Source organism: Borostomias antarcticus (assembly GCF_949987555.1).
Source record: "Borostomias antarcticus genome assembly, chromosome: 17".
Lineage (NCBI taxonomy): Eukaryota > Metazoa > Chordata > Actinopteri > Stomiiformes > Stomiidae > Borostomias > Borostomias antarcticus.
In genome coordinates this window covers 18,745,817-18,771,536 of record NC_140250.1, presented here as the reverse complement: position 1 = coordinate 18,771,536, position 25,720 = coordinate 18,745,817, and the positions used below count along the sequence as shown (strand labels likewise).

Sequence of the window (25,720 nt, the reverse complement as noted above, 5' to 3'; positions counted from 1 at the left end):
GAAAGCAGTGCTGTATTTGCGTGTGAGCACAACACAATGTGATTCCCTGAGTGTGAGGCTTTTGGCACGTGAATATACGCTGAGTGACGCGTTCCAAAGGGCAGAATGGGGAGATCGCATGTGCCTGGCATGGAATGCGCACGGTATTGTCCAAAATTGGGTGCAGACGCGCGTCATGAATTGTTGACACAAATTGAGGGGTGGCCATCGCACCGTGCTACCCGCAGAGATAAGATTGAATTGCTCATAAACAGTTCATATTCATCGACATTTCTTTGGCCTCGTTTTTTTTTACAATCCCTTTGAAGCTTTAACACACGAGGCGGCAAATGACTTTCCACTGGCGTTTGTTTGACCACAAGCACATCGTCAGTCCAACGCCCCAGTAGTCTATATGTTTACAGTAAGATGCTATTAACACAATATTTGGAATAGTAGATCTACAGAATGGGCTATACTAATGAACATTGTGGGTTGCAATCGGCTCCACTCTGTCTGTTAGAGTTGGTGTATGTTCTGTTCCGCTCTGAGTTGTCAGGTAGACCTCCCCGGAGTTACGCAGCAGGTGTGAGCAACTGATTACTGTCATTCCGACAGTTCAACCCCGCCCGCGTATAGCACTCAAAACTAGGCTGCTGTTTCTGGGAGATGGATGAAGCACGAGAGCATTTCCCTACCTTGATGATGCTGCTCCTGCGCGGGGCTGCCTTCACCGACTCCAGGAGGGTGGTGTCCGAATCCGAACTGGCGCGCTCAGCCGTGGGGAGGCTGACTCCGCTCCGTCTGCCCGCCCTGGACGCTCTCGCCGGGACGAATTCGGGGGCTCCATCGCTGCACAGACCGTCTCCGTACCCGTCTCGTTCCGACATCGCAAGGGGGTGAATGTCAAGCGAACTGAATCAATTCAACGGTTTTGCCTCGGAATAAGTTTCGGCTGGTCGTTCGTCTTTGGATGCCATTTAGATACGGGAGCGCACAGGCGTGCGTGGAGCCTGTGCCTGTCCTAAAACACAAACCGAAACATGAACCGAAAAATCCGACGCTCATCTGACCTCTGGCGGTTCCGTTAGAGCAGTAATTACTGCAATCACTTTAATTACACCTCAAATCCAACACACGGCGTCTCAGTCCACTCTCCACAAGTCGTTTAAGATCACGTAGTTTACGGTAAAATTCACGGAACAGTCTCGAGCTTGATGAAGTCTGACTCTGTGTGGCAACAAAATACTATCGACAGGCACCGACTTGAATACAAATTGGACCTGATAACGGGGTTTGCCCCTCAAAAGAAAAGGCTTCATGCATTACCGGTGGACGTGATCTCCGCGCAACAAGTCTCTCCCATTCTGTGGGCTTGGCTACAGTTCTGAATCCTGGCAGTAGGCTGCCGCTACTGTCTGATTTTCGCTCACACTGAATTTATCCTGGAGAAAAGTCGTTTTAAAGTGGAATCCTTGAAAATCTACCAACCTATTTGGACGTGTGTTACCCAGTTGTAGCCTTCCTACTGTAAGAAGCCTGGCAACCTTACCATACGACATTCACCGAGAAGACTCAAGGGGCTGAAGTTTGCTCTCTGATCCATTGCTTGTTTGGAGAGAGCAGAATTATATCTGTGTTCCGGACATTAGGCTGTTAACCGCCTTTGGTCCTCATTGTAGGCTAGCCGGACGACTCTTCACGGACGACTTGTGACGAGAATGAAGAACATGACTGACAGTTGCGCCGCCTCTAAACCTCCATCCTCCCTCGTCCCACCTCTATCGCCCTGCCCCTCCCTCTGTCTCCTAGAAATAGTGATTGACGCGCCAAGCAACCAATGCACTTGGCCACTAGTCGCGTTTTGACAAAGCCAGTCGAGCTGTTGGGTGGGGTGAGATATTAGGAGTACGACGTCTCGGCCTCTGGCATTCCTCAAAAATTTGGAAACATTCCAAATGTTCGCGCGGGCCACGGCAGCCGAGGGAGGCGCGAGGACGCATCGAACCTCCTAGCGTCGTGTCAGTGGAACAGATGGACCCGGTAGGCCTGCAGTGAAAGCAGTTCCCGTAGAAATGCACTGAAGTTCACTGTAGGTTCCCAGGAACCAATAAGACGCGTTGTAATGATGAGTTCGAGACACAACCTTCCCTAAACAAAAATATAATTACAGGGCAATTTTAGCCTACGGACTAGACCCTCTACGAGAGATTTGAAATGTGATTGGCAAGTGAGGTAACGACCGTTTACAGACAATCCAGATCACATCTAGGCTCTGAGATGACAAGCCATTTCCCTTAATCTGCTCTGCAGTGCTAGTCGTCCATCGAGAAAATAACACATTAATATGTTTTTTGTTGGCATGCCCGTATCGTGCACAGTCATCTTTCAAATGACTGTAATTATTATAGTGCACGAAGCATAGTTTCGTCGACCGTTCAAGATTCCCACGTCCATCAAAACGCTGGGCCTCTAGCTTCACTGCAGTTTATACCCTATAATGCACCTATCCACTGTAGTAGGGCTGGTTAGTGTCTACTTGTAGGCTACTCTTGCAATTTTAATGAACATTCAGGCTAGTTGGCCTTTACTAACTTCGGTATTGATTTAATTCAGTTTAGGCATATAGAGCTCGTTTGATGCGTCGCGATCGCCTGTGCGCCAAAATATTTTGGAGCCATAGGCTATTCGTGTCCCTTTCGTTTAGGCGAAATTGTTTGCAGGTAGTCGTGAATTCGCTTTAAAAGCCCACTAGCGTGTTCTGTTTCTGGAGGTACTAGTAGCAGCACCGGAGCGCCAGGTGAGCTGCGGATGGTTGTGGAATGTGGTCAGGCAGTGAGGGTCATTAGCGCGCGGCTCCGAGCCCTCGCACGTTGCTGCGGATGTCCATGCCTTCCAAACACGGGCGATTCGTGGAAATTGATAGGTTCTCACCATAACGATAAAAGAGAAGTATTATTTGGCTTACCTGTTCCCAGACAGAGGTAATGACATCACAACATAAAGGCCCAGGTTACAACATACATGCCCAGGCCTACTCCTTCATAGGCCGACATTGTTAGGATACGCTAAGCCATATATTCTCAGTGAACTACATGGAAATATGTTAATATGATATAATATGATCTGAACTCAGCAGGTCTTCTGGGCCACCAGTTTACAGGATGGGCTATACTGGGATGGAAGCAGTCAGAAGTCCAGCTGCCACTGAGATATTATAGCCTGTTGAAAGTGGTGCCCCTCTGCTAGCTGTCACACTGGTATGAGAGGGAGAGAGATGATCAGAAGTGCATTCCTGAGACTGTACTGTGGATGTAGTTCTTGTGTGTGTTAGTGGGTGGGTGTGTGTGTGAGAGAGAGTGTGGGTGTTGGGTGGTTGCTGTGAGTTGCGTTGATGTGCTCTCTCCCTTCTAAGACCTTGAAAATACTTTCTTGTGCCAAGGAACTTTTCATCCTGAACACACAAAAGGCTGCTTTTGAAACGAATACACACTGATTCTGATGCATGCACACTCACACACACAAACACACACACGCATACACACACACACACTTTGTAGTCCTAAACGTTCTTATTGGGAACTAGTAAACATCCTTGGAGAAAGGGTTCATTCATATTTAGGACAATGCAGCAAAAACCCTCTCTTCTGGGTGGCCCCTTAGCCTTTGCAGACAATGATAGGTTCTGACTGGAACCACTTGCCAGTTTTCTTGTGTTAAAACATGAATTCCAACAGTGTATTCATAACAAACTTTCTATGAGTGAGACAGGAGCCAAAATAACAAATTCCAGAGCTGCCTCCGGCCGAGAACCCCTGCTAGTAACATGTCTGTGATAACTAAGCCCCCAGTCGCGCTAGTCCGTGTTAATGCCTGCCTTTTGATGCTGTAACGGTGCATCTCTCTCTCTCTCTCTCTCTCTCTCTCTCTCTCTCTCTCTCTCTCTCTCTCCCTCCCTCCTCCCCAGGACCTATAAATTACTAAATTCAAGCAGTTAGCCTACAACTCATCACACAGGGAGGTGCTGTTGACCGGCAGGGATTCTGGGATTCAACTGCGCCAGACCAAATTAGGATGTTTCTGTGACTGAATGATAACTTCCTGCTAAAAAAAGATTGTGTTTTCGCAGCTCTATCCGAATGGATGAATGCACTTGTGGGGACGTATGTCAAAGCCCCTAAAACAAACCCGTAAAAAGCAATGCACAAAGCTGCTCAGACCAAGTCTAACTGAGGGATGGGAAGAATTCTTTAGCTAACAGAAAGGGCGTGGCTGACCTTGTTGCTAGGCATGACAATGCGCTTCTTGAACGCGCTCACTGACTACGACCACTGTGATTGGTTGGGCCACCTGAGTAGGACAATTTGGGGACTGGAGAGTGTTCTATGAGGGGCTGGTAGAGTGCCAAATCATTACCCCTTCTACTGTACATTTTCCTGGGTTTAGGAATTTAATTAATGCTAAAACGCTTCACTTTGGGACCAACGTTGTTGGAGTAGGAGTGAAACGCCCACTCTGCTTGTATTACGCTTAATTAAGGAGCAACTCTAGCCTGAGGGTGTTTTCTGAATACAGGGACAGAACTCCATGTTCAACCCAAGAACATTGTGGGAGTGTGTGTGTGTGTGTCTGTGACCGAGCGGCCTCAGCAGGTGTTACAGGGAGTGGAGAATTTGTTTTCTGTTCAGTTGGTCTTTGGGGGAGATTCCTCTGACCTGGTTGAAGTCACATGTGCCACACGTTCTGCATGTCATATTATACCGCTGTGCTGAATGTCACTCAGGCTATGGGACTTTTTCCTCCAGCTATGAATACTTGTGACCACTAGATGGCACTGCAATCCAAATAATTGAGCCAGCAAGTGGCCATGGAAGACTTAGATTCTTTTTTTGTGTTATGATATACATACATCATAATTTTATTTGTGCATCTTTCTCTCTTTCTCTCTGCTTGTCTGCCTGGCTAGGCCCTGACAGGTGTAGGAACTGGACTGTACAGTGTTGTAGGCTTGTGAGGTTTGCCAGTTCCACATTCCGGCAGAGGAGGAAAGACATATGGTTTTATAGTCCATAAATGTTCAATGTACTGCTGTATACACTGTGCACTTCCTTCCCACGGGCGGTGTTTAGTGAAGACAGACCCTCTTCTCCTCACAGGGCCCCCCCGGGCGGAGATCCAGAACGACAGTAGCTTCCTGTCAGCCGGTCAGTCACTCACAGTCTTTTTTTCAGTCAGTGGGTCTTTTGTCAGTCAGTCAGTCAGTCAGTCTTTTTACTGTCAGTCCGTGTTTTTTCCATTAAGTGATTTTTAAACATTCTTCTGAAGAACCAAACACACTATATGAATGAGTAATTGAAAAGAGGTTTAGTATGAATGGCTGCTCTGTCTCCCAGCTATGTTGTGCTGCTGTGCATTGTGGGGTCAAAACATGAGATTGCGCCCTACTTATGCTACAGGTGTGTTTACTGTGAGCCAGTGTGGAGGCGACCATCTCTCCCACTGTTTCAACTTTACACACACAACACCAAATATATGTGATTGCATCGTTTCAGAAGCGTTGCAGGACTAGTGCAGTTGTTTACAGTAGCTTCAGTTTACCTCATATTCACGACTTCCTCCCTTTTCATATTATTCCTTCTTATTTCGGCGCAATTTCCCCCGGAGATCAGCGCCGACCTGCCTACCCTGTCTTCAGCTGCTTCCTTCCTTCATTTCCTGCCGTTTGTTCATGATGGCTAAATGGGTACATGACAGAGGACGAGGGACTACCACGTCATCCAGACTTCGCCCTCTCTCTCTCTCTGTCGTGTCGACGCTGTTGCGATGTAGCGACTAGCTGCACTTGTTCCTCTGCGCAGACGTGGTGATGAAACCACCCGACCTGAAGTGCATCACATCCCCGAGCTGTAGTCACGGAAACGACAGTGGGAGAAAATAGAAAATTCAAATTGTTTTCATGGAGGTTCTTTTTGGTTTGGCAGATGTTACGGTTATATATGGAGAGGGATCCGAATACAGAGAGGGGAGGAGAGAAGAGGAGAGCAGGGGAGAGGGGAGGAGATGAGGGTGGAGGAGAGAGCAAAGGAGAGAGGAGGAGAGGGAAGGAGATGAGGGCGGAGGAGAGAGGAGGAGAGGGAAGGAGATGAGGGCGGAGGAGAGAGCAGAGGAGAGGAGGAGAGGGAAGGAGATGAGGGCAGAGGAGAGAGCAGAGGAGAGAGGAGGAGAGGGAAGGAGATGAAGGCGGAGGAGAGAAGAGGAGAGCAAAGCAGAGGGAAGGAGATGAGGGTGGAGGAGAGCAGGGGAGAGGGGAGGACATGAGGGTGGAGGAGAGGGGAGGAGATGAGGGCAGAGGAGGAGAGGGGAGGAGGTGAGGGCAGAGGAGAGAGGAGGAGATGAGGGCAGAGTAGAGGAGAGAGGAGGAGATGAGGGCGGAGGAGAGGAGAGAGGAGGAGGGGTGCGTGGGATCCAGAAGGCTCATGCCAGAAGTTTATTGTGAAAGGCGCACAGCTGGTCCACCAGTCGTGCTTCAGCTGCTGGAATATTCCAGATACCAAACCCCCCAAATCCAGAGAACAGATACCAAACACCCCCAATCCAGAGAACAGATACCAACCCCCCCAATCCAGAGAACAGATACCACCCCCCCCCCCCCCCCCAATCCAGAGAACAGTTCACTCTCACTCTGTGTGTGTGTGTGTGTGTGTGTGAGAGAGAGAGAGAGAGAGAGGGAGAAAGAGAGAGAGAGGGATGGGGTGAGGGGCAAGTTAGAGGTGAGAGAGAGAGGGATGGGTGAGGGGCAAGTTAGAGGTGTGTGTGTGAGTGCGAGAGATGTGTGTGTGTGTGGGGGGGGGGGGGGGGGGGTGTAATTGTCAGTTCCAGTTGACCAGCCCAGATGCCCTCCCCCCCACCAGAAGGTTTTATAGAGCCCCACCAGCTGGCACCCATTAGCTGTCCCTGGCCTGGAATGGCTGCAGAGGGGCCCTTAATAACTGTACCCCCCTCTGTGACAACCCACAGAGACATGGGGTGTTTGGTTTCTAAGATCTTAAGTCAAAAAGACAGAGCTAGGGTAGGATAATTGTGTTACACATCACCATCTGATAATTTACCATCTCTCTAGCAGTTGCATACCATGTAGAGGAACCTTGGACTTTCTGTTCAGTCACGAACCAGGTGACGTGATTCAAGCGGTTCCATTAACCTTTGGGTAGGTAGGCTAGGAGCAGCCTTTGATCGTGGATCATAATTGTAACACTAAGCACTTTGTTTCTTTTCCGTCTTTGAACTTGAGTTCAAGTCAAGTCAAGTGGAAGTTTATTGAGTCGAGATAATCATAACACATAATTCTACACGTGGCAGAACAACAATATTGAATTTCTTTCCCGTGGTTTGTAGCTGAGAAGCGCTCTGCCCCTAGCCTAGCCTACTTCCTCTGTCAGGGAGGTTGTTGCTCCCCAAATCACCTCATCGCCCACGTTCCACCCATTTTTTTCCCTCTCTCCTGCCAGAAGCCACGCTTTGCTTTGCTTTCCTTTCTCCCACACAGACCTGCTATTCTTCAGAGGATTTGAGTTGGATAACCCCATCGACCGATATGCTACTTTGATGTTTCATTGAAACGTCAACTAGAGAGACTACTTGCAACAAAGTAAGGTCCCGCTCAGTGGTGGAAAGTGTCAATCACAAGTTTTATTTCTCCAGAGTTTTTTCTGTCCACGCTTCAGACGCGCGGCGGCTCAGGGAGGAACCCCCTTTGAAAAGCTCTTAGCACATCATTGGTTTAAACTACACTTTTCTCAGACGTTTGTGGGGTTTCGTCCGTATTGCCGTGGCTGGATATCCAGGGTCACTCCAAGAGATTCGTTTTCAGCTCGGGATCATGGAGCAATCCCGTTAACTTCGGCTCTTCCCGTGCTCGGTGTGTGAGAGCTGGACATCCCGCCACGATGGGCTGCGGGCTGCGGAAGCTAGAAGACCCGGAGGATAGCAGTCCTGGGAAAATATACTCCACTCTGAAGAGACCGCAAGTTGAAAGCAAAACAGACACGGTGTACGATTATGTGCTACTCGACTTCAGTTTGGAAGGTAGGGTTGCTATTATCTTGCATTTGCACCAGCTTACCAAAAACAAACACCAAAACAATCTATTGAGTGGACCCATTCATTAGGCTGATTGACTGAAAAACATGACAAACATTCTCTCACAGACACACGGGGTTGTATTTGTAGGTAGGGTCGTTATTTGGAGGCTTTCTAATTGTAACTCCTCACACGTGTGGACCCTGAGCTACAGTCTCGTCTGGGCTCTCTCAGTTTTCCTAGCAACAGAGCTGTCACTTCACCCTATCCTGAAATAGGTCATGGACTGGTTTCTACTCTTTTCCCACTGTGTCTGAGAGACAGAGAGAGATTGTGTGTGCGTGTGTGTGTGTGCGCAGCCTAATATGTTTATGTGGCATGTGACAACTGAAAATACCTACTTCCCCACAGACACCAATGTGTAGACTAGATATTTCTGATCACGCTGTCAAGCGTCATTGCATTGGGAGGAGTAGCCTAGTCTGGCTGCTATGACGAGGATGACAGAATGAAGAAAATTGTGATTTGTAGGCTACTTTTTGAATGGAAGCTGTTGATTTTCCAGACAGGCACTCCCTGCTGCCCGTGAACCTGTATTCTGGAGGAAAACCAATATTACGCTTAGTCCTAAATCATATCATTGTGGAGACTAATGCAGGGTCTACTACAGGTTACTGTCAACGATGCTCTTTGGTTTTGGGATTAGCAGTAATGGGTTTGGGAGGCTGGCCTGGTTTATCTGCCACTCTGGTGAGCCTCCCTTTACTGCAGGGGGTCTGGCAATATAACCTGTGTGGGTCTGGGTCAGTCTCCCCGAGTCTGGATCAGTTTATGTCGGTCTGGATCAGTCTATGTAGGTCTGGGTCAGTCTCTGTGGGTCTGGATCAGTCTGTGAGTCTGGATGTGAGCTGTGGGTCTGGATCAGTCTATGTAGGTCTGGGTCAGTCTCTGTGGGTCTGTATCAGTCTCTTTGGGTCTGGATCAGTCTATGTGGGTCTGGATTAGTCTATGTGGGTCTGGATAAGTCTCTTTGGGTCTGGATCAGTCTATGTGGGTCTGGATCAGTCTCCCAGGGTCTGGATCAGTCTATGTGGGTCTGGATCAGTCTCTGTGGGTCTGGATCAGTCTCCCAGGGTCTGGATGTGAGCTGTGGGTCTGGGTCAGTCTCCCAGGGTCTGGATGTGAGCTGTGGGTCTGGGTCAGTCTCCCAGGGTCTGGATGTGAGCTGTGGGCCTGGGTCAGTCTCCCAGGGTCTGGATGTGAGCTGTGGGTCTGGGTCAGTCTCCCAGGGTCTGGATGTGAGCTGTGGGTCTGGGTCAGTCTCCCAGGGTCTGGATGTGAGCTGTGGGTCTGGGTCAGTCTCCCAGGGTCTGGATGTGAGCTGTGTGTCTGCTGTGCTGGTGTTCTGGATGGGAGCTGTCATGTGTTTGGATGCATCTATTAGCTACATGGGTTTGGGCTGAGTGAGCACCAGAGCATTGGGCCCTGCTAGGTATTCTACTGTTTTATTTTGGTTTTCCATTCTTTTTTTTATTTTTATTTTTTTTACAGGGACCAATGCACATTATTATTAATTGAAATTAACATCAATATTACAGTATTACAGAAATGCATCATCCATGTGCCAGGGGGTTAGCCAAGAAGAGCTAGTCTGCACCTATAGTATCTGGACAGGAAACGTCAACATTACAGGACACAGATCAGACAGGCTACTAAAGCTACAAAGCAGCGGATGTTCTGGGGATTCTTCCCTGACAAGATGCTCCTGTCGTGACGCAGGGACCGTCCGCCTCGCTCACCCGAACGTGGAGTTCAATCACGCCGTGAGAGGAAGTGGAACGTCTCAAATATGCGCACGTTCAGCATATTGTCTCGGGGTTTCCTCTGAGCGGGTCTGCGCTGCGCTATCTGAATCACATCACAACAACCTGTTTACACGGCCTGTGGCTGTGTGACTGGCAGGTCTACGCACTGGCACTGCTGACCTACGACCTCTCTACTGTAATGTTTACCTCAGAGTAGGGGTGGGTGATGGAAGCTAAAATTCATATCAATCAAAGCTTTATTTGTATACCGCATTTCATACCCAGAGGCAACACAATGCGCTTTACAGAGAACAAGGGAGGTGGGCATACGACCCACCTCTACATATTCCAGAGGGAAGCAAAAAACAGTAATCACAAAATATCAATATCAAAATATCACTATTTTCCACTGTCCGGACGATATCGATATGATATCACGATATATGAGGAGAAAAAATATGGATCGAATTTCAGTAGCCCTTATGTGAGTGTGCGCAATTAATTTGAGAGCAAATATATATATATATTAAAATATACACAATATCCAAGATATAAGACAATATGGGGCGGCTGTATAGCTCAGGAGGTAGAGCGTATCGTTCAGTGATCGTAGGGTCGGTGGTTCGAATCCCGGCTCCTCCTGACGGCATGTTGAAGTGTCCTTGGGTGAGACACTGAACCCCAAATTGCTCCCAATGAGCAGGCATTGCATGGCAGCTGCCCCCATTGGTGTGTGAATGGGTGAATGAGATGCCTTCATTGTAAAGCGCTTTTGGATAAAAGAGCTATATAAGTGCAGTCCATTTACCATTTACCAATATCTTAGTCTCATTGCAGTATTGGATATATTGTCCAGTGCTGCCCCAGAGTGAAACACACACCAGCCCCGTGTGGAATGTGAGCAGAGCAGGGAGAAGTGAGGAAGCCTAGCAGGCAGATCGACGGAGCGTAAATAACTGTGTGTCTCAGTCTGGCTTCCATTCCTGAGAAGCACCTGGACTGCAGATGAGAGGCAGCATGAGATCACTGAGAACCCTTAGTGAAGACACACACACACACACACACTTCTTGAAAAGCCCTTACTGAAGAATAAAAAACCTTTATTTTACCAGGCGAACCCATTAAGACCAGGGTCTCATTTGCATTGGTGCCCTGGCTAGAAAACAAAACAAAAACATCATATACTAGTAACATAATTACAAATACATCATACATGTACATTTACACACACACACACTCACACACACGCACAAACCATGACCACGTACGTACCATGTATTAGGTACCATGACCTAGTGAATTCCTCTTGATCTAGATAGAGGACAGGTCGATCGTCCCTTCCCAGGTGTTTGTGTGTTTTAAAGAGCAAAACAGATCGTAGAGACGATCAGAAACGATCCCTAACCTCTCACCATACTCTAGATCAGATCATAGAGACGATCAGAAACAATCCCTAACCTCTCACCGTACTCTAGATCAGATCATAGAGACGATCAGAAACGATCCCTAACCTCTCACCATACTCTAGATCAGATCATAGAGACGATCAGAAACAATCCCTAACCTCTCACCGTACTCTAGATCAGATCATAGAGACGATCAGAAACGATCCCTAACCTCTCACCATACTCTAGATCAGAAACGATCCCTAACCTCTCACCATACTCTAGATCAGAAACGATCCCTAACCTCTCACCATACTCTAGATCAGATCATAGAGACGATCAAAAACGATCCCTAACCTCTCACCATACTCTAGATCAGATCATAGAGACGATCAGAAACGATCCCTAACCTCTCACCATACTCTAGATCAGATCATAGAGATGATCAAAAACGATCCTTAACCTCTCACCATACTCTAGATCAGTTTCATGGTTCCCGCTTGCTTCAGCCATGACACATTCTCCCCTCACTTCCCCTCGGAACAAGGAAACAAAATGTGGGACACACCACGACCATAGACCCCCCCCCCAGCCCTGCCCAGTAGCAGTAGCCCCCCCCAGCCCTGCCCAGTAGCAGTAGCCCCCCCCCCAGCCCTGCCCAGTAGCAGTAGCCCTGCCCAGTGGCCTGGCCTCCTTTTAAAGCTCCATTACTCCTGGCGGCTCGGCCGCCCGCTGTGGGCAGGAGGCCCACGCCAGGGTCAGACGCACATCAAAGCCTCCCAGCCCAGCGCCTCCACTTCCCAACATGATTAGTCCTAGTCTGGCTCTGTGGTGGTGGGGGGGGGGGGGGCACTGACCTAGAGGAGAGGGCCTAGATTGGTCCCAGGGGATGAGGGGGGGGGGGGGGGGGGGCTGGATGTGGGGGCACGGTATGGATGAAGATCTGGCTGGAGAGAGGCGTGTTTAGTAGGGTGAAGGGATGAAGGCAGAGGGAGGCGTGTTTAGTAGGGTGAAGGGATGAAGGCAGAGGGAGGCGTGTTTAGTAGGGTGAAGGGATGAAGGCAGAGGGATAACAGGATCGGGGATGAATGCTACCTCCACCCCCACTCTCCCCCAGACATCCTGTCTCTCTCCACGGTCATTTACCTCTGATGGACGCCACTCAGACTGCGTTCAGCGGTGTTTGTCTGGACTGAGTCCTCTCCTCCACAACCACAAGGATTCCAGGACAGAGTGCCTCAATCCAATCTAGCCTGGTAATCTGTCGTCCTGTTAATCTGTTCATTTTGCGACGGCAGATTATTTGATCCAGATGAAGTTTTTAATATGAGGTTTGGATGAGGGCAGAACAGGCAGACGGGGCTCTGTGGCTCTACTCGGTGTGGAGAATCAATCTGGCCGGCCTTAAATGAGTTTCGGGGGAGTTCAAAGGTGCTTGAGGGGCATAACTGGCTAATGTTGTGCTAATGCAATGTAATGATGTGCTTAGAGCCAGAGAGATACACCACTAGACTATAATCATATCAGACCGATCTACCACATTTAGACTGATCCTGGTGAGACTCAGAGCTAGCTTTAGTATTTACACTGATCCCGAATAGTGAGAGAGCTACATTTAGACTGGTCCAGAAAGATGAGAGCTACTGTTGATTTGGTCAATTATGCATAACACACGAGCAGTGCAAAAAACTATATGCAAAATGAGTGCAATATACAATAGTGTTAATGTGTGTGCGATGTTTTCTACAGTGTATATATAATGTGTGTGCCGTTGTGATGTGTGTGTGCAGTGTGTGTCTGTGTACAGAACAGTCTGAGGGGACAGAGTCTGAGGGGACAGGAGTCTGAGGGGACAGGAGTCTGAGGGGACAGGAGTCTGAGGGGACAGGAGTCTGAGGGGACAGGAGTCTGAGGGGACAGTCAGAGAGGACGGTCAGAGAGGGACAGTCAGAGAGGGACAGTCAGAGGTGGACAGTCAGAGAGGGACACGAGCCTTGTTGATGAGGCTGGTGGCAGTGAGGAAGAAGCTGAGAAAGCAGTGTTTGTGGTGTGAGGTCTTGGGCCTGATGGACCACAGCCTCCTGCCAGGGGGGCTCGGGGGGGGGGGGGGGGGGGGGGGGGCTCAAATTGATTCGACTGGGGGGGTTGAGCAATAGTACAATAGTAGTAGATGTTGTTGTTGTTTTCTGGAACCCCAGGGGGGAAATGCACTGTCACAGCATCAAAGAAGAATACAATAACAGGATGCAGACTAAATACAACTTTACAATAGATAGAATCCAAATATACAACATTACAAATAGCGCAGACGTGTATGATGAAAGCTACAGTAGATTTCAGATTCTGATCTTTATTTGTCACATGTAAACGTACAGTGTTCAATCACAGTGAAATGTCACCACAGGCTCTGTGATGTGCTCAAAGGTTATAGATAATTATAGAACACAATTTACCAACTACACAAGAAATACTATCTATATGGTACATATATTGTATAGCCTGTAGCTACAGCAACGCGCTCCTTCGGTTTATCTAGCACAGTTGGCTGTGTTATTATGTGCAGACTACCTACTGATCCTCACCTCTCTCTTTCTCTCTCTCCCTTTCTCTCTCTTTCTCTCTCTCTCTTTCTCTCTCTCTCCCTTTCTCTCTCTCTCTCTCTCTCTCTCTCTCTCTTTCTCTCTCTCTCTCTCTCTCTCTCTCTCTCTCCGTCTTTTCCCTCTGTTGCCAGCAGCTCCAGCTTTCCTTTTCACACCCATGATGTTTCTGGCTCATAAACTCGCTCTTGTAAACCACACTCTCCCTCCCTCCCTCCCTCCCTCCCTCCCTCCCTCCCTCCCTCCCTCCCTCCCTCCCTCCATGGTATCTCACTCCATCTCCCCCTCCTTCTTTTCTCACTTTCCTCCCTCTCCACCCCCCCCTTCTCTCGCGTCTCCCTCTTCTTGTACCACCTCTCCTCTCTTTCTTTCTTCCTTCTGCAAATCCCTCTCCTCTCTCCTCCTCCTCTCTCCCCCTCCTCTCTCTCCCCCTCCTCTCTCTCCCCCTCCTCTCCTCTCCCCCTCCTCTCTCTCCCTCCCTCCTCCTCTCTCTCTCCCCCTCCTCTCCTCTCTCTCCCCCCCTCCTCTCCTCTCTCTCCCCCCTCCTCCTCTCTCTCTCCCCCTCCTCTCCTCTCTCTCTCCCCCTCCTCTCCTCTCTCTCTCCCCCTCCTCCTCTCTCTCTCTCTCTCTGTCTCCCACACTAGTGAACAGAGGGCTCAGTGTGTGGGTTGACAGGACGGGGGTAGGGGAAGGGAGGGGGGGGGAGGGTGCAGGGACAAAAGCCCGGACCAGGGACGTGTGTGTGTGTGTTATGTGTGTGTGTGTGTGTGTGTGCGCGTGTGTGGCCCACACTGAAGGCCTGTTTGTGCGAGCAGGCCGCGGTGTCGTTCTTCCCTTGGAGAGCCGTTGTCTGGAACGTCTCTCTGGTTCTGTCACACACTCAGGTGGAAGCTGGGACCCCCAGCCCGGCTGATCCAGGATCAGTTTAACACTCCTCCATCTCGTAGCTAAACGGAGGATTTCCACACGGCCAAACCGATCCTAGTTCCAGACTCTGGTTCCTGTTTTGACTGTCCTTCCCCTCGGGAGGCCTCGGTAGCTCACGGCAACGTGAGTCCGGCGGTCCTGACCTCACCACCGTCTGTATGGGGGATGATGAGGACGACTGCTTTTACACACAAGCTCAGCACAGCCAGCATCACACAGAGGCCGGAGTAACAGGCCCTTTAGTATTTCCTGCGTGTGAGACTGTTGCATTAGGAAGTGTGTGTATGTGTGTGTGCGTGCGTTGTTTGTGTTGGAATGGAATGTGCTAAGTGTGTGCTACATTCTGAGAACAGCTTGTGTGTTTTTATGCACTTGAGTTCACATACGTCTTGTTTACGGTGTGTGTGTGTGTGTGTGTGTGTGTGTGTGTGTGTGTGTGTGTGTGTGTGTGTGTGTGTGTGTGTGTGTGTGTGTGTGTGTGTGTGTGTGTGTGTGTGTGTGTGTGTGTGTGTGTGTGTGTGTGTGTGTGTGTGTGTGTGTGTGTGTGTGTGTGTGTGTGTGCGCGCGTGTGTGTGTGTTCAGTGAACAGCTCTTTGTGAAACAGGAAGTAGTTTGATGTTGTAGCCTGAAGCGTGAGAAGGCAGCAACATGGAGAAAACAACCCAGCATCCGGCTTTCCTCTAGAACCGCTACGGCCTCCTAACCCCAGTCCTGGTTCACCTAACCCCTCCTAACCCTAGTCCTGGTTCACCTAACCCCTCATAACCCCAGTCCTGGTTCACTAACCCCTCCTAACCCCAGTCCTGGCTCACCTAGGGCCTCCTAACCCCAGTCCTGGTTCACCTAACCCCTCCTAACCCCAGTCCTGGTTCACCTAACCCCTCCTAACCCCAGTCCTGGTTCATCTAACCCCTCCTAACCCCAGTCCTGGTTCACCTAGCCCCTCCTAACCCCAGTCCTGGCTCACCTAGGGCCTCCTAACGCCAGAATTTGCAATTCTTCATATATAGAAGCAAGAGGACTGTGTGCGTGTGCGTGTGTGTGTGTGTGTACGTATGTGTCTGTCTGTCTGTGTGTGTCTGTGTGTGTATGTCTGTGTGTGTGTGTGTGTGTGTGTGTGTGTGTCTTTGTGCGTGTGTGTGTGTGTGTGCGTGTGTGTGTGGAGGGTGGGAGACTGTAGCAGCTGATATAAATAGCAGTGTGGTGTGGTGTGTTGGTGTGTGTATCCCTCTCATCGGGGGCAGCCCTGGGCGGGGTCAGTGGTTGTGGCTTCTTGACTCTTTTAATGACTCCATGTTGTTCTGCTGAGTCTCTCTGCAGCGGCTGCCTCTCCATCAACATCTGCATTCCTCGATGACAGTCCAGACCCCTGCTCTCCCATGTGTGTGTGTGTGTGTGTGTGTGTGTGTGTGTGTGTGTGTGCGCGCGCGTGTGTGTGTGTTTGTGTGTCTGGGTGTGGGTGTGTGCGCGCGCGTGTTTGTGTGGTGTGTGCGTGTATGGCTGTGTGTGTAGGTGTGTGTGCGTGTCTGTATGGCTGTGTGTGTGTGTGTATGGCTGTGTGTGTGTATGTGTGCGCGCGTGTGTGTGTGTATCCCATTTCCCTTCCATTCTAAGGAGTAGGGATGGTGAAGTCATTAGAACAGGCTGAATAGAGACTCCTGTCTATCAGTGTGTATTTGCTACTCTTGCACTTTGGCTTCACCACTAGTGAGTTCTGGAGAGTAGAACACTGACTACCTTCGCTAAATGCAATTATTGTAAGTCGTTTTGGATAAAAGCGTCAGCTAGGTGACTAATGTAATTTAAACCCTTTCTTCCATCCTCTCTCCTCTCCTCTTCTCTCTCCTCCTCTCCTCTTCTCTCTCCTCCTCTCCTCTTGTCTTTCCTCCTCTTCTCTCCCCTCCTCCTCTCCTCCCCTCCTCTCCCCTCCTCCCCTCCTCCTCTCCTCCTCTCTCCTCCTCTCCTCCCCTCCTCCTCTCCTCTCCTGACCCCAGGCAGTCGTCCCACGGTCCAGTACGTGGCGTCCCTGTGTGAGCTGCCCCAGGCTGTGCAGCCGTACTACACACAGGGCTACGTCCTGACCGCCCTGCATCCCATCATCCTCTCTGTCGGACGCTCGCGCTCACTGCCCTTCAGCCTGCTCTACCGGGCCATACTAGCACGCCCGCGACCCAGGTAGCGCGCGCAAACATACACACACATACACACACCCACACGCACACACACACACACTCTCCCTCACTCATGCACACACACACACACACACACACACTCCCTCACACACACTCCCTCACACACACTCCCTCACACACACACACACACACACACACACACACACTCCCTCACACACACTCCCTCCCTCCCCCCCCCCCACACACACACACACACACACACACACACACTCTCCCTCACTCATGCACATACACACACACACACACTCTCCCTCACTCATGCACACACACACACTCTCCCTCACTCATGCATACACACACACACACACACACACACACACACACACTTCCTCACTCATGCACACACACACTCCCTCACTCATGCACACACACCCACACACACACATACACACACACACACACACATGCACACACACACACACACACACACACAGGCAAACAGACGTCCCGCTGGTCCTGCAGTCACTACGGCCACGCCCACGCCGGCCCCCCCTCCAGTGAATGGATGAATAATTGATGAGCAGAGCTGCATATTTTATACAGGAGGTCGTACAGTAGTAGGAGGTCAGATGGTCATACCGGCGTTAGTCTCGCACAGCCAGACAAGCCACACCTCCACACTTCGTTTACGCTGTGCTGGCACCGGAGACAGGTCTGGCTAGACATATTACCGTTCTGCAATAGGGGGGGGAAAAACGCAGTATTTCTTTAAACCAATCACAGTCGTCTTGGGCGGAGCCACTGATTGGGCAGTGTGACAACGAACGACAAGGTTTATCACCAAATCCTACATCCGTTGGTTTTGGTTGAGTCGGACTATACCAGCGTGTATGGTACCAGGAACTGGGAGGGGTGTAGGTAGGGGGGATCCTGGAGAGGATGCTTTGGTGGGCTCTGCCAGTAGGCGTAGCCAGGATAGCACGGAGGGGAGAAATTTCCCCTGACAACAGTGGTCTCTCCTGGGCCAATCAGACGCTGGTGTCTCCGCCTGTGTGTGACTGACCTCTTCTACCACACAGCCTCATATCACCGGCTGAATGGAAATATAATGGCCTGGTCTCTCTTATTACGGGGTTGGCCATAGTTTCATAGCTCATTCTTTCCTTCATATGAACTATAATAATAATAATAATAATAAATAAATAAATCTTTATTTGTATAGCACCTTTCATACAAAAACACAGCTCAAATTGTTTTACAACAGAGAAATTACATGTGCAGTGCGCTTCGCATAAAATAAAATAGAAATAAAATATATAATATAGACAAAATGAACATCAAAGCAGGGTAAATAGATCTGGACTGTCCTGATCTTCACAGCTGTTCTCCAGTCCTGTGGCGTTTCTCCTAGAGACTCTTCTTCATGTCGTGCTCAGACAGCAGCAGTAGTCCTGTCATGAATGTTTAATAGGTTCTTAAACAGCTTCAGTAACTACTGAACTATGAACTAGCCAACTGGACAGGCCTCTTAGCGTGAGACCAGTCACACAGATAATGTTTGACTGTGTGTGTGTGTGTGTGTGTGTGTGTGTGTGTGTGTGTGTCTGTGCGTGTGCGTGTTTGTGTCACACATCTTGAATGGCTGTTATGTTTGCTAAGAAATGTCCATAGCACGTCATGACAGAATAGTGGACTTGATGGCAAAGGTCAAATCTCATTTTCCAGCCTCGGTGAGAATGTCCAAACATTCCTGTGTCAATCCCACCATACTCCATCTCTGCAGTAACCCAGACACTTTTACACATCAGTCTGCTAATGCAGCAGATGTTGTTTTGGTCAGTGAAGTATCCAGAGAGGTTTGTTCTGGAGGTAGTCTGCACACTTGACCCTAGCCTAGAGGAAGCCTTCATGACCAAGGTCGTTTAGTACCACCCTCTCCTGATTACCATCTCAGAGCTAGGGGACAGATGCAGGCTACTTGTGTTCATATTTGGCAGGTTGGTCGTAAGAGGGTTCCAGCAACTGAGAATGCCTCAAAAAATGGGCTCAACGCCGTGCTAAGTACTGCTCTGTCTCTGATGTCATTGGCAGCCTCGATATATGGAGGGGACTTGCTACTTGTACCCTTGAAGAATGTGTGAAAAAGAAAGTTATGCAGCTGGTCCATGACCTTGTGATTGTATATTAATTGCACCGTCAGTATTTGTGTCACTCTATGTAATTCTCTATGTGGACGTGAATAAATTAAAATGTGCGTGTTTGTACATGTGTGTGTCTCTGTGTGTGGGTGTGTGTGTGTGTATGTGTGTGTGTGTGCGTGCGTGTGTCTCTGTATGTGTGTGTGTCTGTGTGTCTGTGCGTGTGTGCGTGTGTGTGTGCGCGTGCGTGTGTGTGTCTCTGTGTGTGTGTGCGCGTGCGCGTGTGTCATCTCCAGCAAGCAGGCAGTGTCCATGTGTCACAGTGTCCCGGTGCTGAGGGTGGAGGAGTGGCCCCTGCCAGGGGACTCACTGACCGGTGGCACCGTGAGGGCCCTCATAGACCGGGTCAGTCCCCCCCCCCCCCCACACACACACACACATACACACCTCATAGACCGGGTCAGTCCCCCCCCCCCACACACACACACACACATACACACCTCATAGACCGGGTCAGTCCCCCCCACACACACACACACACCTCATAGACCGGGTCAGTCCCCCCCCCCCACACACACACACACACACACCTCATAGACCGGGTCAGTCCCCCACACACACACACACACACACACACACACACCTCATAGACCGGGTCAGTCCCCCCCCACACACACACACACGCACACACACACACACACACACAGACACACACACACACATACAGAGACACGCACGCACACACACACACACACACACACGCACACACACACACACACCTCAGATCATCTGATCGCCCCCCACTGGCTCTGTCAACGAGCAGACACCCGTGTGGCGCTATGACAGATTACCATCACAGTCAGTTATGTCAGTTTCCATGAAGCTGCAGTAGCTCTACCACCAGCTTCCCCCAGCCGCCTTCTCACCTGTGTGTGTGTGTGTGTGTGTGTGTGTGTGTGTGTGTGTGTGTGTGTGTGGGTGTGGGTGTGGGTGTGGGTGTGCGTGCGTGCAGGTGAACAGCAGTGCCCGCGGGGGTGTGAGGTTCGTGGGCTCGGTGCTCCAGCAGGCTGGAGGGGGAGGAGGGGGGGGCACCAACGGGAGGGTCCCCAGTCCCAGGAGGGGCTGCCGTTCCCCACCCCGCTCCCCCCCACACACCCCCCCCGGGGAGAGAGACCTGGAGGAGCACACCTACAGCCCCGGTGAGTCCTCTCCTCTCCTCTCCTCTCCTCTCCTCTCCTCTCCTCTCCTCTCCTCTCCTCTCCTCTCCTCTCCTCTCCTCTCCTCTCCTCTCCTCTCCTCTCCTCTCCTCTCCTCTCATTTCTTCTTCTCTCTCTCTCTCTCTCTCTCCATCCAGACCTGAGGCTGCTGGTGTTCTTCCACTCCTGGGCCCCTGGCTGCGCCCCCCTGGACTCCCTGGCCTGCCAGTACCACCAGGGGGCGCTCTCCATGCGCGTCGCCAGGAAGGGCCAGGTGGTCAGCGCGCTGGAGGCCGATTGGCTGGAGCTGACCGCCGCATACTACCGCAAAGGCTGGTCATTGGTGGACTCCTTCGTCTACTGGGACACGCCCAAAGGTACAGCCAATCAGATGAAAGCTAGGTTATAAAACGAGGATAAGATCCCGGCAGTATCCTGGCGTTTCTCAATCTGCCCGCAGTCCTAAATACTGCTGTGTTAGAATAAGAGTGGTAATCTAATCTGACCTCCCACCGGGATTAAAAAGTAATCTGAATTGTTCCAGCATCTGTAGAGGGAGGCTGAAAACATGAGGATACTGATGACTTTGGGATTAGAGAATGAAGGGAGGGAGGGAGAGAGAGAGAGATTAAGAACATTAATCCATCCTTCTCAAATCCCACATCTGTTTCTCTCTCTCTCTCTCTCTCTCTCTCTCTCTCTCTCTCTCTCACCCACTCTTAATTTTGGTGTTTTCCCAGAAATTTCGCCCGCCCCACCCCTCCCTCCGCCCGCCCCACCCCTCCCTCCGCCCTCACCCCCTGTGACAGTCACTTCCTGTTTGCACGGCCCCTCCTCCTCCTCCTCCTCCTCCTCCTCTCTCACTGTGTCTATATTTGGAGCTCTCTCAGCCTCACACTCACTTCCTCTAGCACCAGAGACTGGCAGCTGTGAGAAATCCACCGCGTTTTTACACACACACACACACACATGCACGCGCACGCACACACACGCACAGACATGCACGCACGCACATACAGTCAATTAGATATGCACTCTATAGACCGGCATGCGTGCACACACACACACGCATCCGGCTTCAATACACATACAGTATCGTTCATTGAAACGGTTTCTCTCTCACACACGCACACACACGCACACGCACACACACACACACACACACACACACACACACAGACACGCCACTCAGGCAGTCAGTCCCACTCCCTACGTCCTCACGGCTGTAACTAGTTCATTGTCATTTCAATGACACACTTCCAGTGACGAGACCACCCGTTAGTAGAATCCCCCCCCCGGTGGAGCTGCTTGCTGATTGGCAGACCTCTCTCCCGCTGGCGCCAGAGCAACGCTGAGCTCCCCAGAGGGACGTCTCAACGCTCTCATCAAAGACACCTCTCTGTTTAGCGTCACGGATATAAACTAATAATGGTGCGTTCGTTTGTGGTCGGAGGTGGCAAGTCGGAAGTGGCAAAATACCTACCTCCGACCTGTGTGCATTCGAGCTATATACCATTATATCACAGTTACCTAGTTATATCTAGTGCATTCGAGCAACTGGGGGCTGAGAAACATATCCGAATTTGAGACGAGGAAGTGCGAGTTTATGCGGTGTTTTATTTAATAATTCCTAGTAGAAAGTCGCAATTTGCCACCTCCCAGTTATAAACGAACGCACCATAAATCTTGCACGTGCACGTTGCAGTGATAGTATAGTAACTGCGTGTGTGTGTGCGTGTGTGTGTGTGTGTGTGTGTGTCAGGCGAGCCAGTGCCCAGGTCTCTGGAGGGGCTGTTTGTGTACGAGGAGAGGAGCACGTGTCCCCCGGCCAACGACACCATCGTAGTGGAGCAGTGGACGGTCATAGAGGTCAGCATCTGTCATGTGTAGCGCATACAGGTACCATGTGAAATGCCGGAAACAGTGTGTGTGTGTGTGACAGGGAGAGATCTTGACCGACTTCATTGCCATGTATCTTGATGCTATGTTAGTGGCAGACATGTTATTGCGTGTCATGTATCTTGATGCTATGTTAGTGGCAGACATGTTGTTGCGTGTCATGGCAGCTCCTCAGTCTCTGCAGGCTGTGATCTCACTCTCTAAAGAACCTTCTTCAGACCCCTCCTCCTTTCTGCCTTTGTTTCCAAAGGGGCGTGGCCTCAAGGCGATTAAATACCTCCAGCATTTTGTGCGCCTCCAGTCACAAATAGAAACATGCTATTTTGTTTTGTTATGACTTCAAAAAGCCGGGTCTGCTTCCCCCTTTTCTTAAAAAAAAAGAAGTACTCTCCTACTATGCAAGTGTTTGTCAGTGTGTGAGCAGACCTCTGTGTGTGTGTGTGTGTGTGTGTGTGTGTGTGTGTGTGTGTGTGTGTAGAGCTCCAATGTGAAGACTGACTACGGACCTCTCCTTCACACTCTGGCTGAGTTCGGCTGGCTGCTTACCTGCGTGCTGCCCACTCCTATCATCCGCCATGACAGGTAACACACGCACACACACGCACACACACACACACACATACTGCAAGTCTGTGACTACTAACGCGTGTGTTGGCTTCTGTGTGATTCTCCAGTGACGGCAACCTGGCCACCAAACAGGTGGTGTTCCTCCAGAGACCAGTGACCTCCGGCTCCCACAGACCTCAGGTGAGCTCTGGACACAGCGGTCAACACATTAGACTGAGAGATCAGACTAGATTAGATTACATCACATTACATTACAGTCATTTAGCTGACGCTTTTATCCAAGTATCCAAGTAGGAAAAGCCAATGTACTGTACTACTACTTGCCAGAACTCACAAGTGCATCTCCTTTCTCAAACAAGTGACTAAGAGCATAATGTAGTGCTGAAGGCAAAGTGCAAGAATAGCAAACTAAAATACAATAGGTGAGCTTTATTGTCCTCAATGTGGAAATGTGTTTAGCTCCTGTCCGCCACATAAACCAGTGTGATGCAAAACATACAGACACATCACATCACATCCACAATCACAATAGATGCTACAAGTTCTGGAGGACAGCATGGGGCTGGCTGCTGGAGGTAGTGAGCCTGTTTGTGAGACTATACTGCCCCCTGCTGGACGTCTGATGAATGAGGCACAGACGAGTTGAAGCCTGATTTTATTGAGCAGTCAGAATTACTTTATTGCCATGGTAGTTTACACAAAAAACAGGACAGTGCAAATACAATATATCCAATAAAATACAGTATGCAGAATGCGTATACAATATATACAGAGTGTAATGTATGTGCGATGTTATTATATATATACAATGTGTGTGCCGTTGTGATATGTGTGTGTGCAGTGTGGGCCTATGTACAGAACAGTCAGAGGTCATGTGTAGTGCAGAGGGGACAGAGTCAGAGGGGGACAGAGTCAGAGGGGGGACAGTCAGAGGGGACAGAGGCAGAGGGGGGACAGTCAGAGGGGGACACCAGCCTTATTGATGGGGCTGGTGGCCGTGGGGAAGAAGCTGTTTTCGTGGCGTGTAGCGTTGGTCCTGATGGACCGCAGCCTCCTGCCAGAGGGGAGTGGTTCAAAGAGATTTGGACCAGGGTGGGAGGGGTCGGCCACGATCTTTCTGGCCCGTTCCAGGGCCATCGATGACCGCATAACACAACATTCCAATCACCTCCCCACTCCCTCTCTCTGACTCTACTCGTCTTCCTCGGTTCCTCCCCACCCCCCCTCTCCCTCTCTCTGACTCTACTCGTCTTCCTTGGTTCCTCCCAGGCCGCCGCGGCGAGCGCGCAGGATGACGTTTCTCCACGGTCTGTGAGCGGCGGCGTCGTGAGCTCGCCGACGGAGGCGCCGTCCCCCACAGCGGGGGGCATCGGGGGCTTCCCCGTCTTCGGAGGGGGCTACCCCGGCCCCCTGGCACACCTGGAAGAGGGGGGCTTCGAGCAGGACGACGGAGCAGCAGAGGTCACCTGCATGTGACCAGGGAACCGATACGCACGCACGCACCCCCCCCTCCCCCCACACACACACACACACACTGTACAGTCCTACCACTCTAAACCCCTGCCCCTAACCAAGTAGAGGAAGAAACTTGGCACTTTTTATGTTTTTATTTTTAATTTTTACATGAAGCCATACAGTATTTTGGATTGAAGGTGATTTCATGACTGCTATTGTATTCATGTGTTGGGGAAAAGCAATCTACTGCCTCTGTTAACTTTGTACACATTCACAAATGACACACTTGCGTTACGTTCTGATTCACAAAGAATGATTCATACTGCACCCTCACATGATCAGACAACACGTTTGACTTGTCACATACACACACACACACACATGATGGTGACTAGAGGAACCAGGAAGTCTCACGCGCACCGACGGGCCCGCCTCCCTACTTCCTGTGACCCTCCGCCCATCCTTCCTGTCCCAACGATCAGACACTTCTTCCAGACACGTTTTCAGGAGTTTTTCCCCCGTGCTGTCGGAGCCCCTCCTCCGTCTGAGACGTCCAGATCTCCGGTTCCTCTCCTCGGTTCCTCTCCTCGGTTCCTCTCCTCGCCCTCCGACCGGATCCGACTCACGTGGACGCAGCTCGGGAGAACGCCGACTTCCTTCTAGACGCTCCTCTCCTCTCCTATAAACATTTGCAGGATGTAAACATTTATCAGGTGGACAAACACCCACGTGTTGGTACTGGACTGAGGATAGCCAGGGCTCGGAACAAACAGCCTCTCAGGCTCCTGCTGTGGCTGACGTTGACCAGGGCCGGGTCTGGGTCGAGGCCCGGAGAAGCTTATTTGTACAGGATGAGTTCAGATGTTTTTCTATGCCGTGCATGGGTTCGCTGCCCAGGCCTCAGGGCTGCCTGAGTGAAAGAGAACAGACGTCGGCGTGAAACCAGAGATGGAGTCAGTTTAAGCTCACTGGAAAGAAATGTGTACAATTCAGTGTAAAAAATGCCTTTTAAGTATGATGCTTTTTAATTTTGGGGGTAAAAATGCTCCTGTTGGAATGGGAATTGACTCCAACTCTGAAGGTTTTTACACTAGGGCTATAATAACTGACTGGTGCTAGTCTGTTGTTGACTGTTGACGTGTATTTCACGTTTTATCAGTTCATCTCCTACTGATGGACTTTGTCATTAAAAATAGCACGTTGTTTCCAGTCTCGTATTCCTGGTTATCAGGTCCGACCTGTTCTACCGGGATCCGTGATGGAGGCACAGAACACTTCCTGCATTCCTGACATGACCTGAGGAATACTCAGACACAAGGAATACTCAAACCTGAGGAATACTCACACGAGGAATACTCAGACAGGCGTAGAGAGAAGGGCTTTATCAGAGATGGTGGCGCTGCTGTACATATCGTAGACATTAACAGAAGTATTATTGTTGGTGACGGGCTTTTCTAGCTCCACACGTTTCTAGCTCCTCCACGTGGGACGGCTCAATCAGTGTTATCTATCCGCTGCAGTGTTTTCAATTTTGATGAATAATTCTTCCCTGCATCATTGG

General features: G+C 50.3%; 2 protein-coding genes across 2 annotated transcripts in view; one reads left to right on the top strand and one right to left on the bottom strand.

Annotated features, from left to right (window-relative positions):
- plcl1 (phospholipase C like 1) overlaps positions 1–869 on the bottom strand; it is a gene marked incomplete at both ends in the record, with an annotated part of 79,451 nt that extends 78,582 nt beyond the window's left edge. Inside the window, one exon of the mRNA XM_084452049.1 lies at positions 678–869. Coding sequence (XP_084308175.1) covers positions 678–869 — 192 coding nt within the window. The remainder of the gene's footprint in view (positions 1–677) is intronic.
- Positions 870–7,925: 7,056 nt separating this feature from the next.
- Positions 7,926–25,689, top strand: rftn2 (raftlin family member 2; the record flags this gene model as incomplete). Its single annotated transcript, XM_084451861.1, has 9 exons — positions 7,926–8,064; positions 16,767–16,947; positions 19,339–19,447; positions 20,055–20,241; positions 20,397–20,615; positions 22,001–22,107; positions 22,616–22,719; positions 22,812–22,884; positions 23,974–25,689. 9 exons carry the CDS (start codon positions 7,926–7,928, stop codon positions 24,178–24,180), a joined length of 1,326 nt encoding a protein of 441 aa, XP_084307987.1. The 3' UTR covers positions 24,181–25,689.
- Between the last annotated feature and the right edge of the window lie 31 nt (positions 25,690–25,720).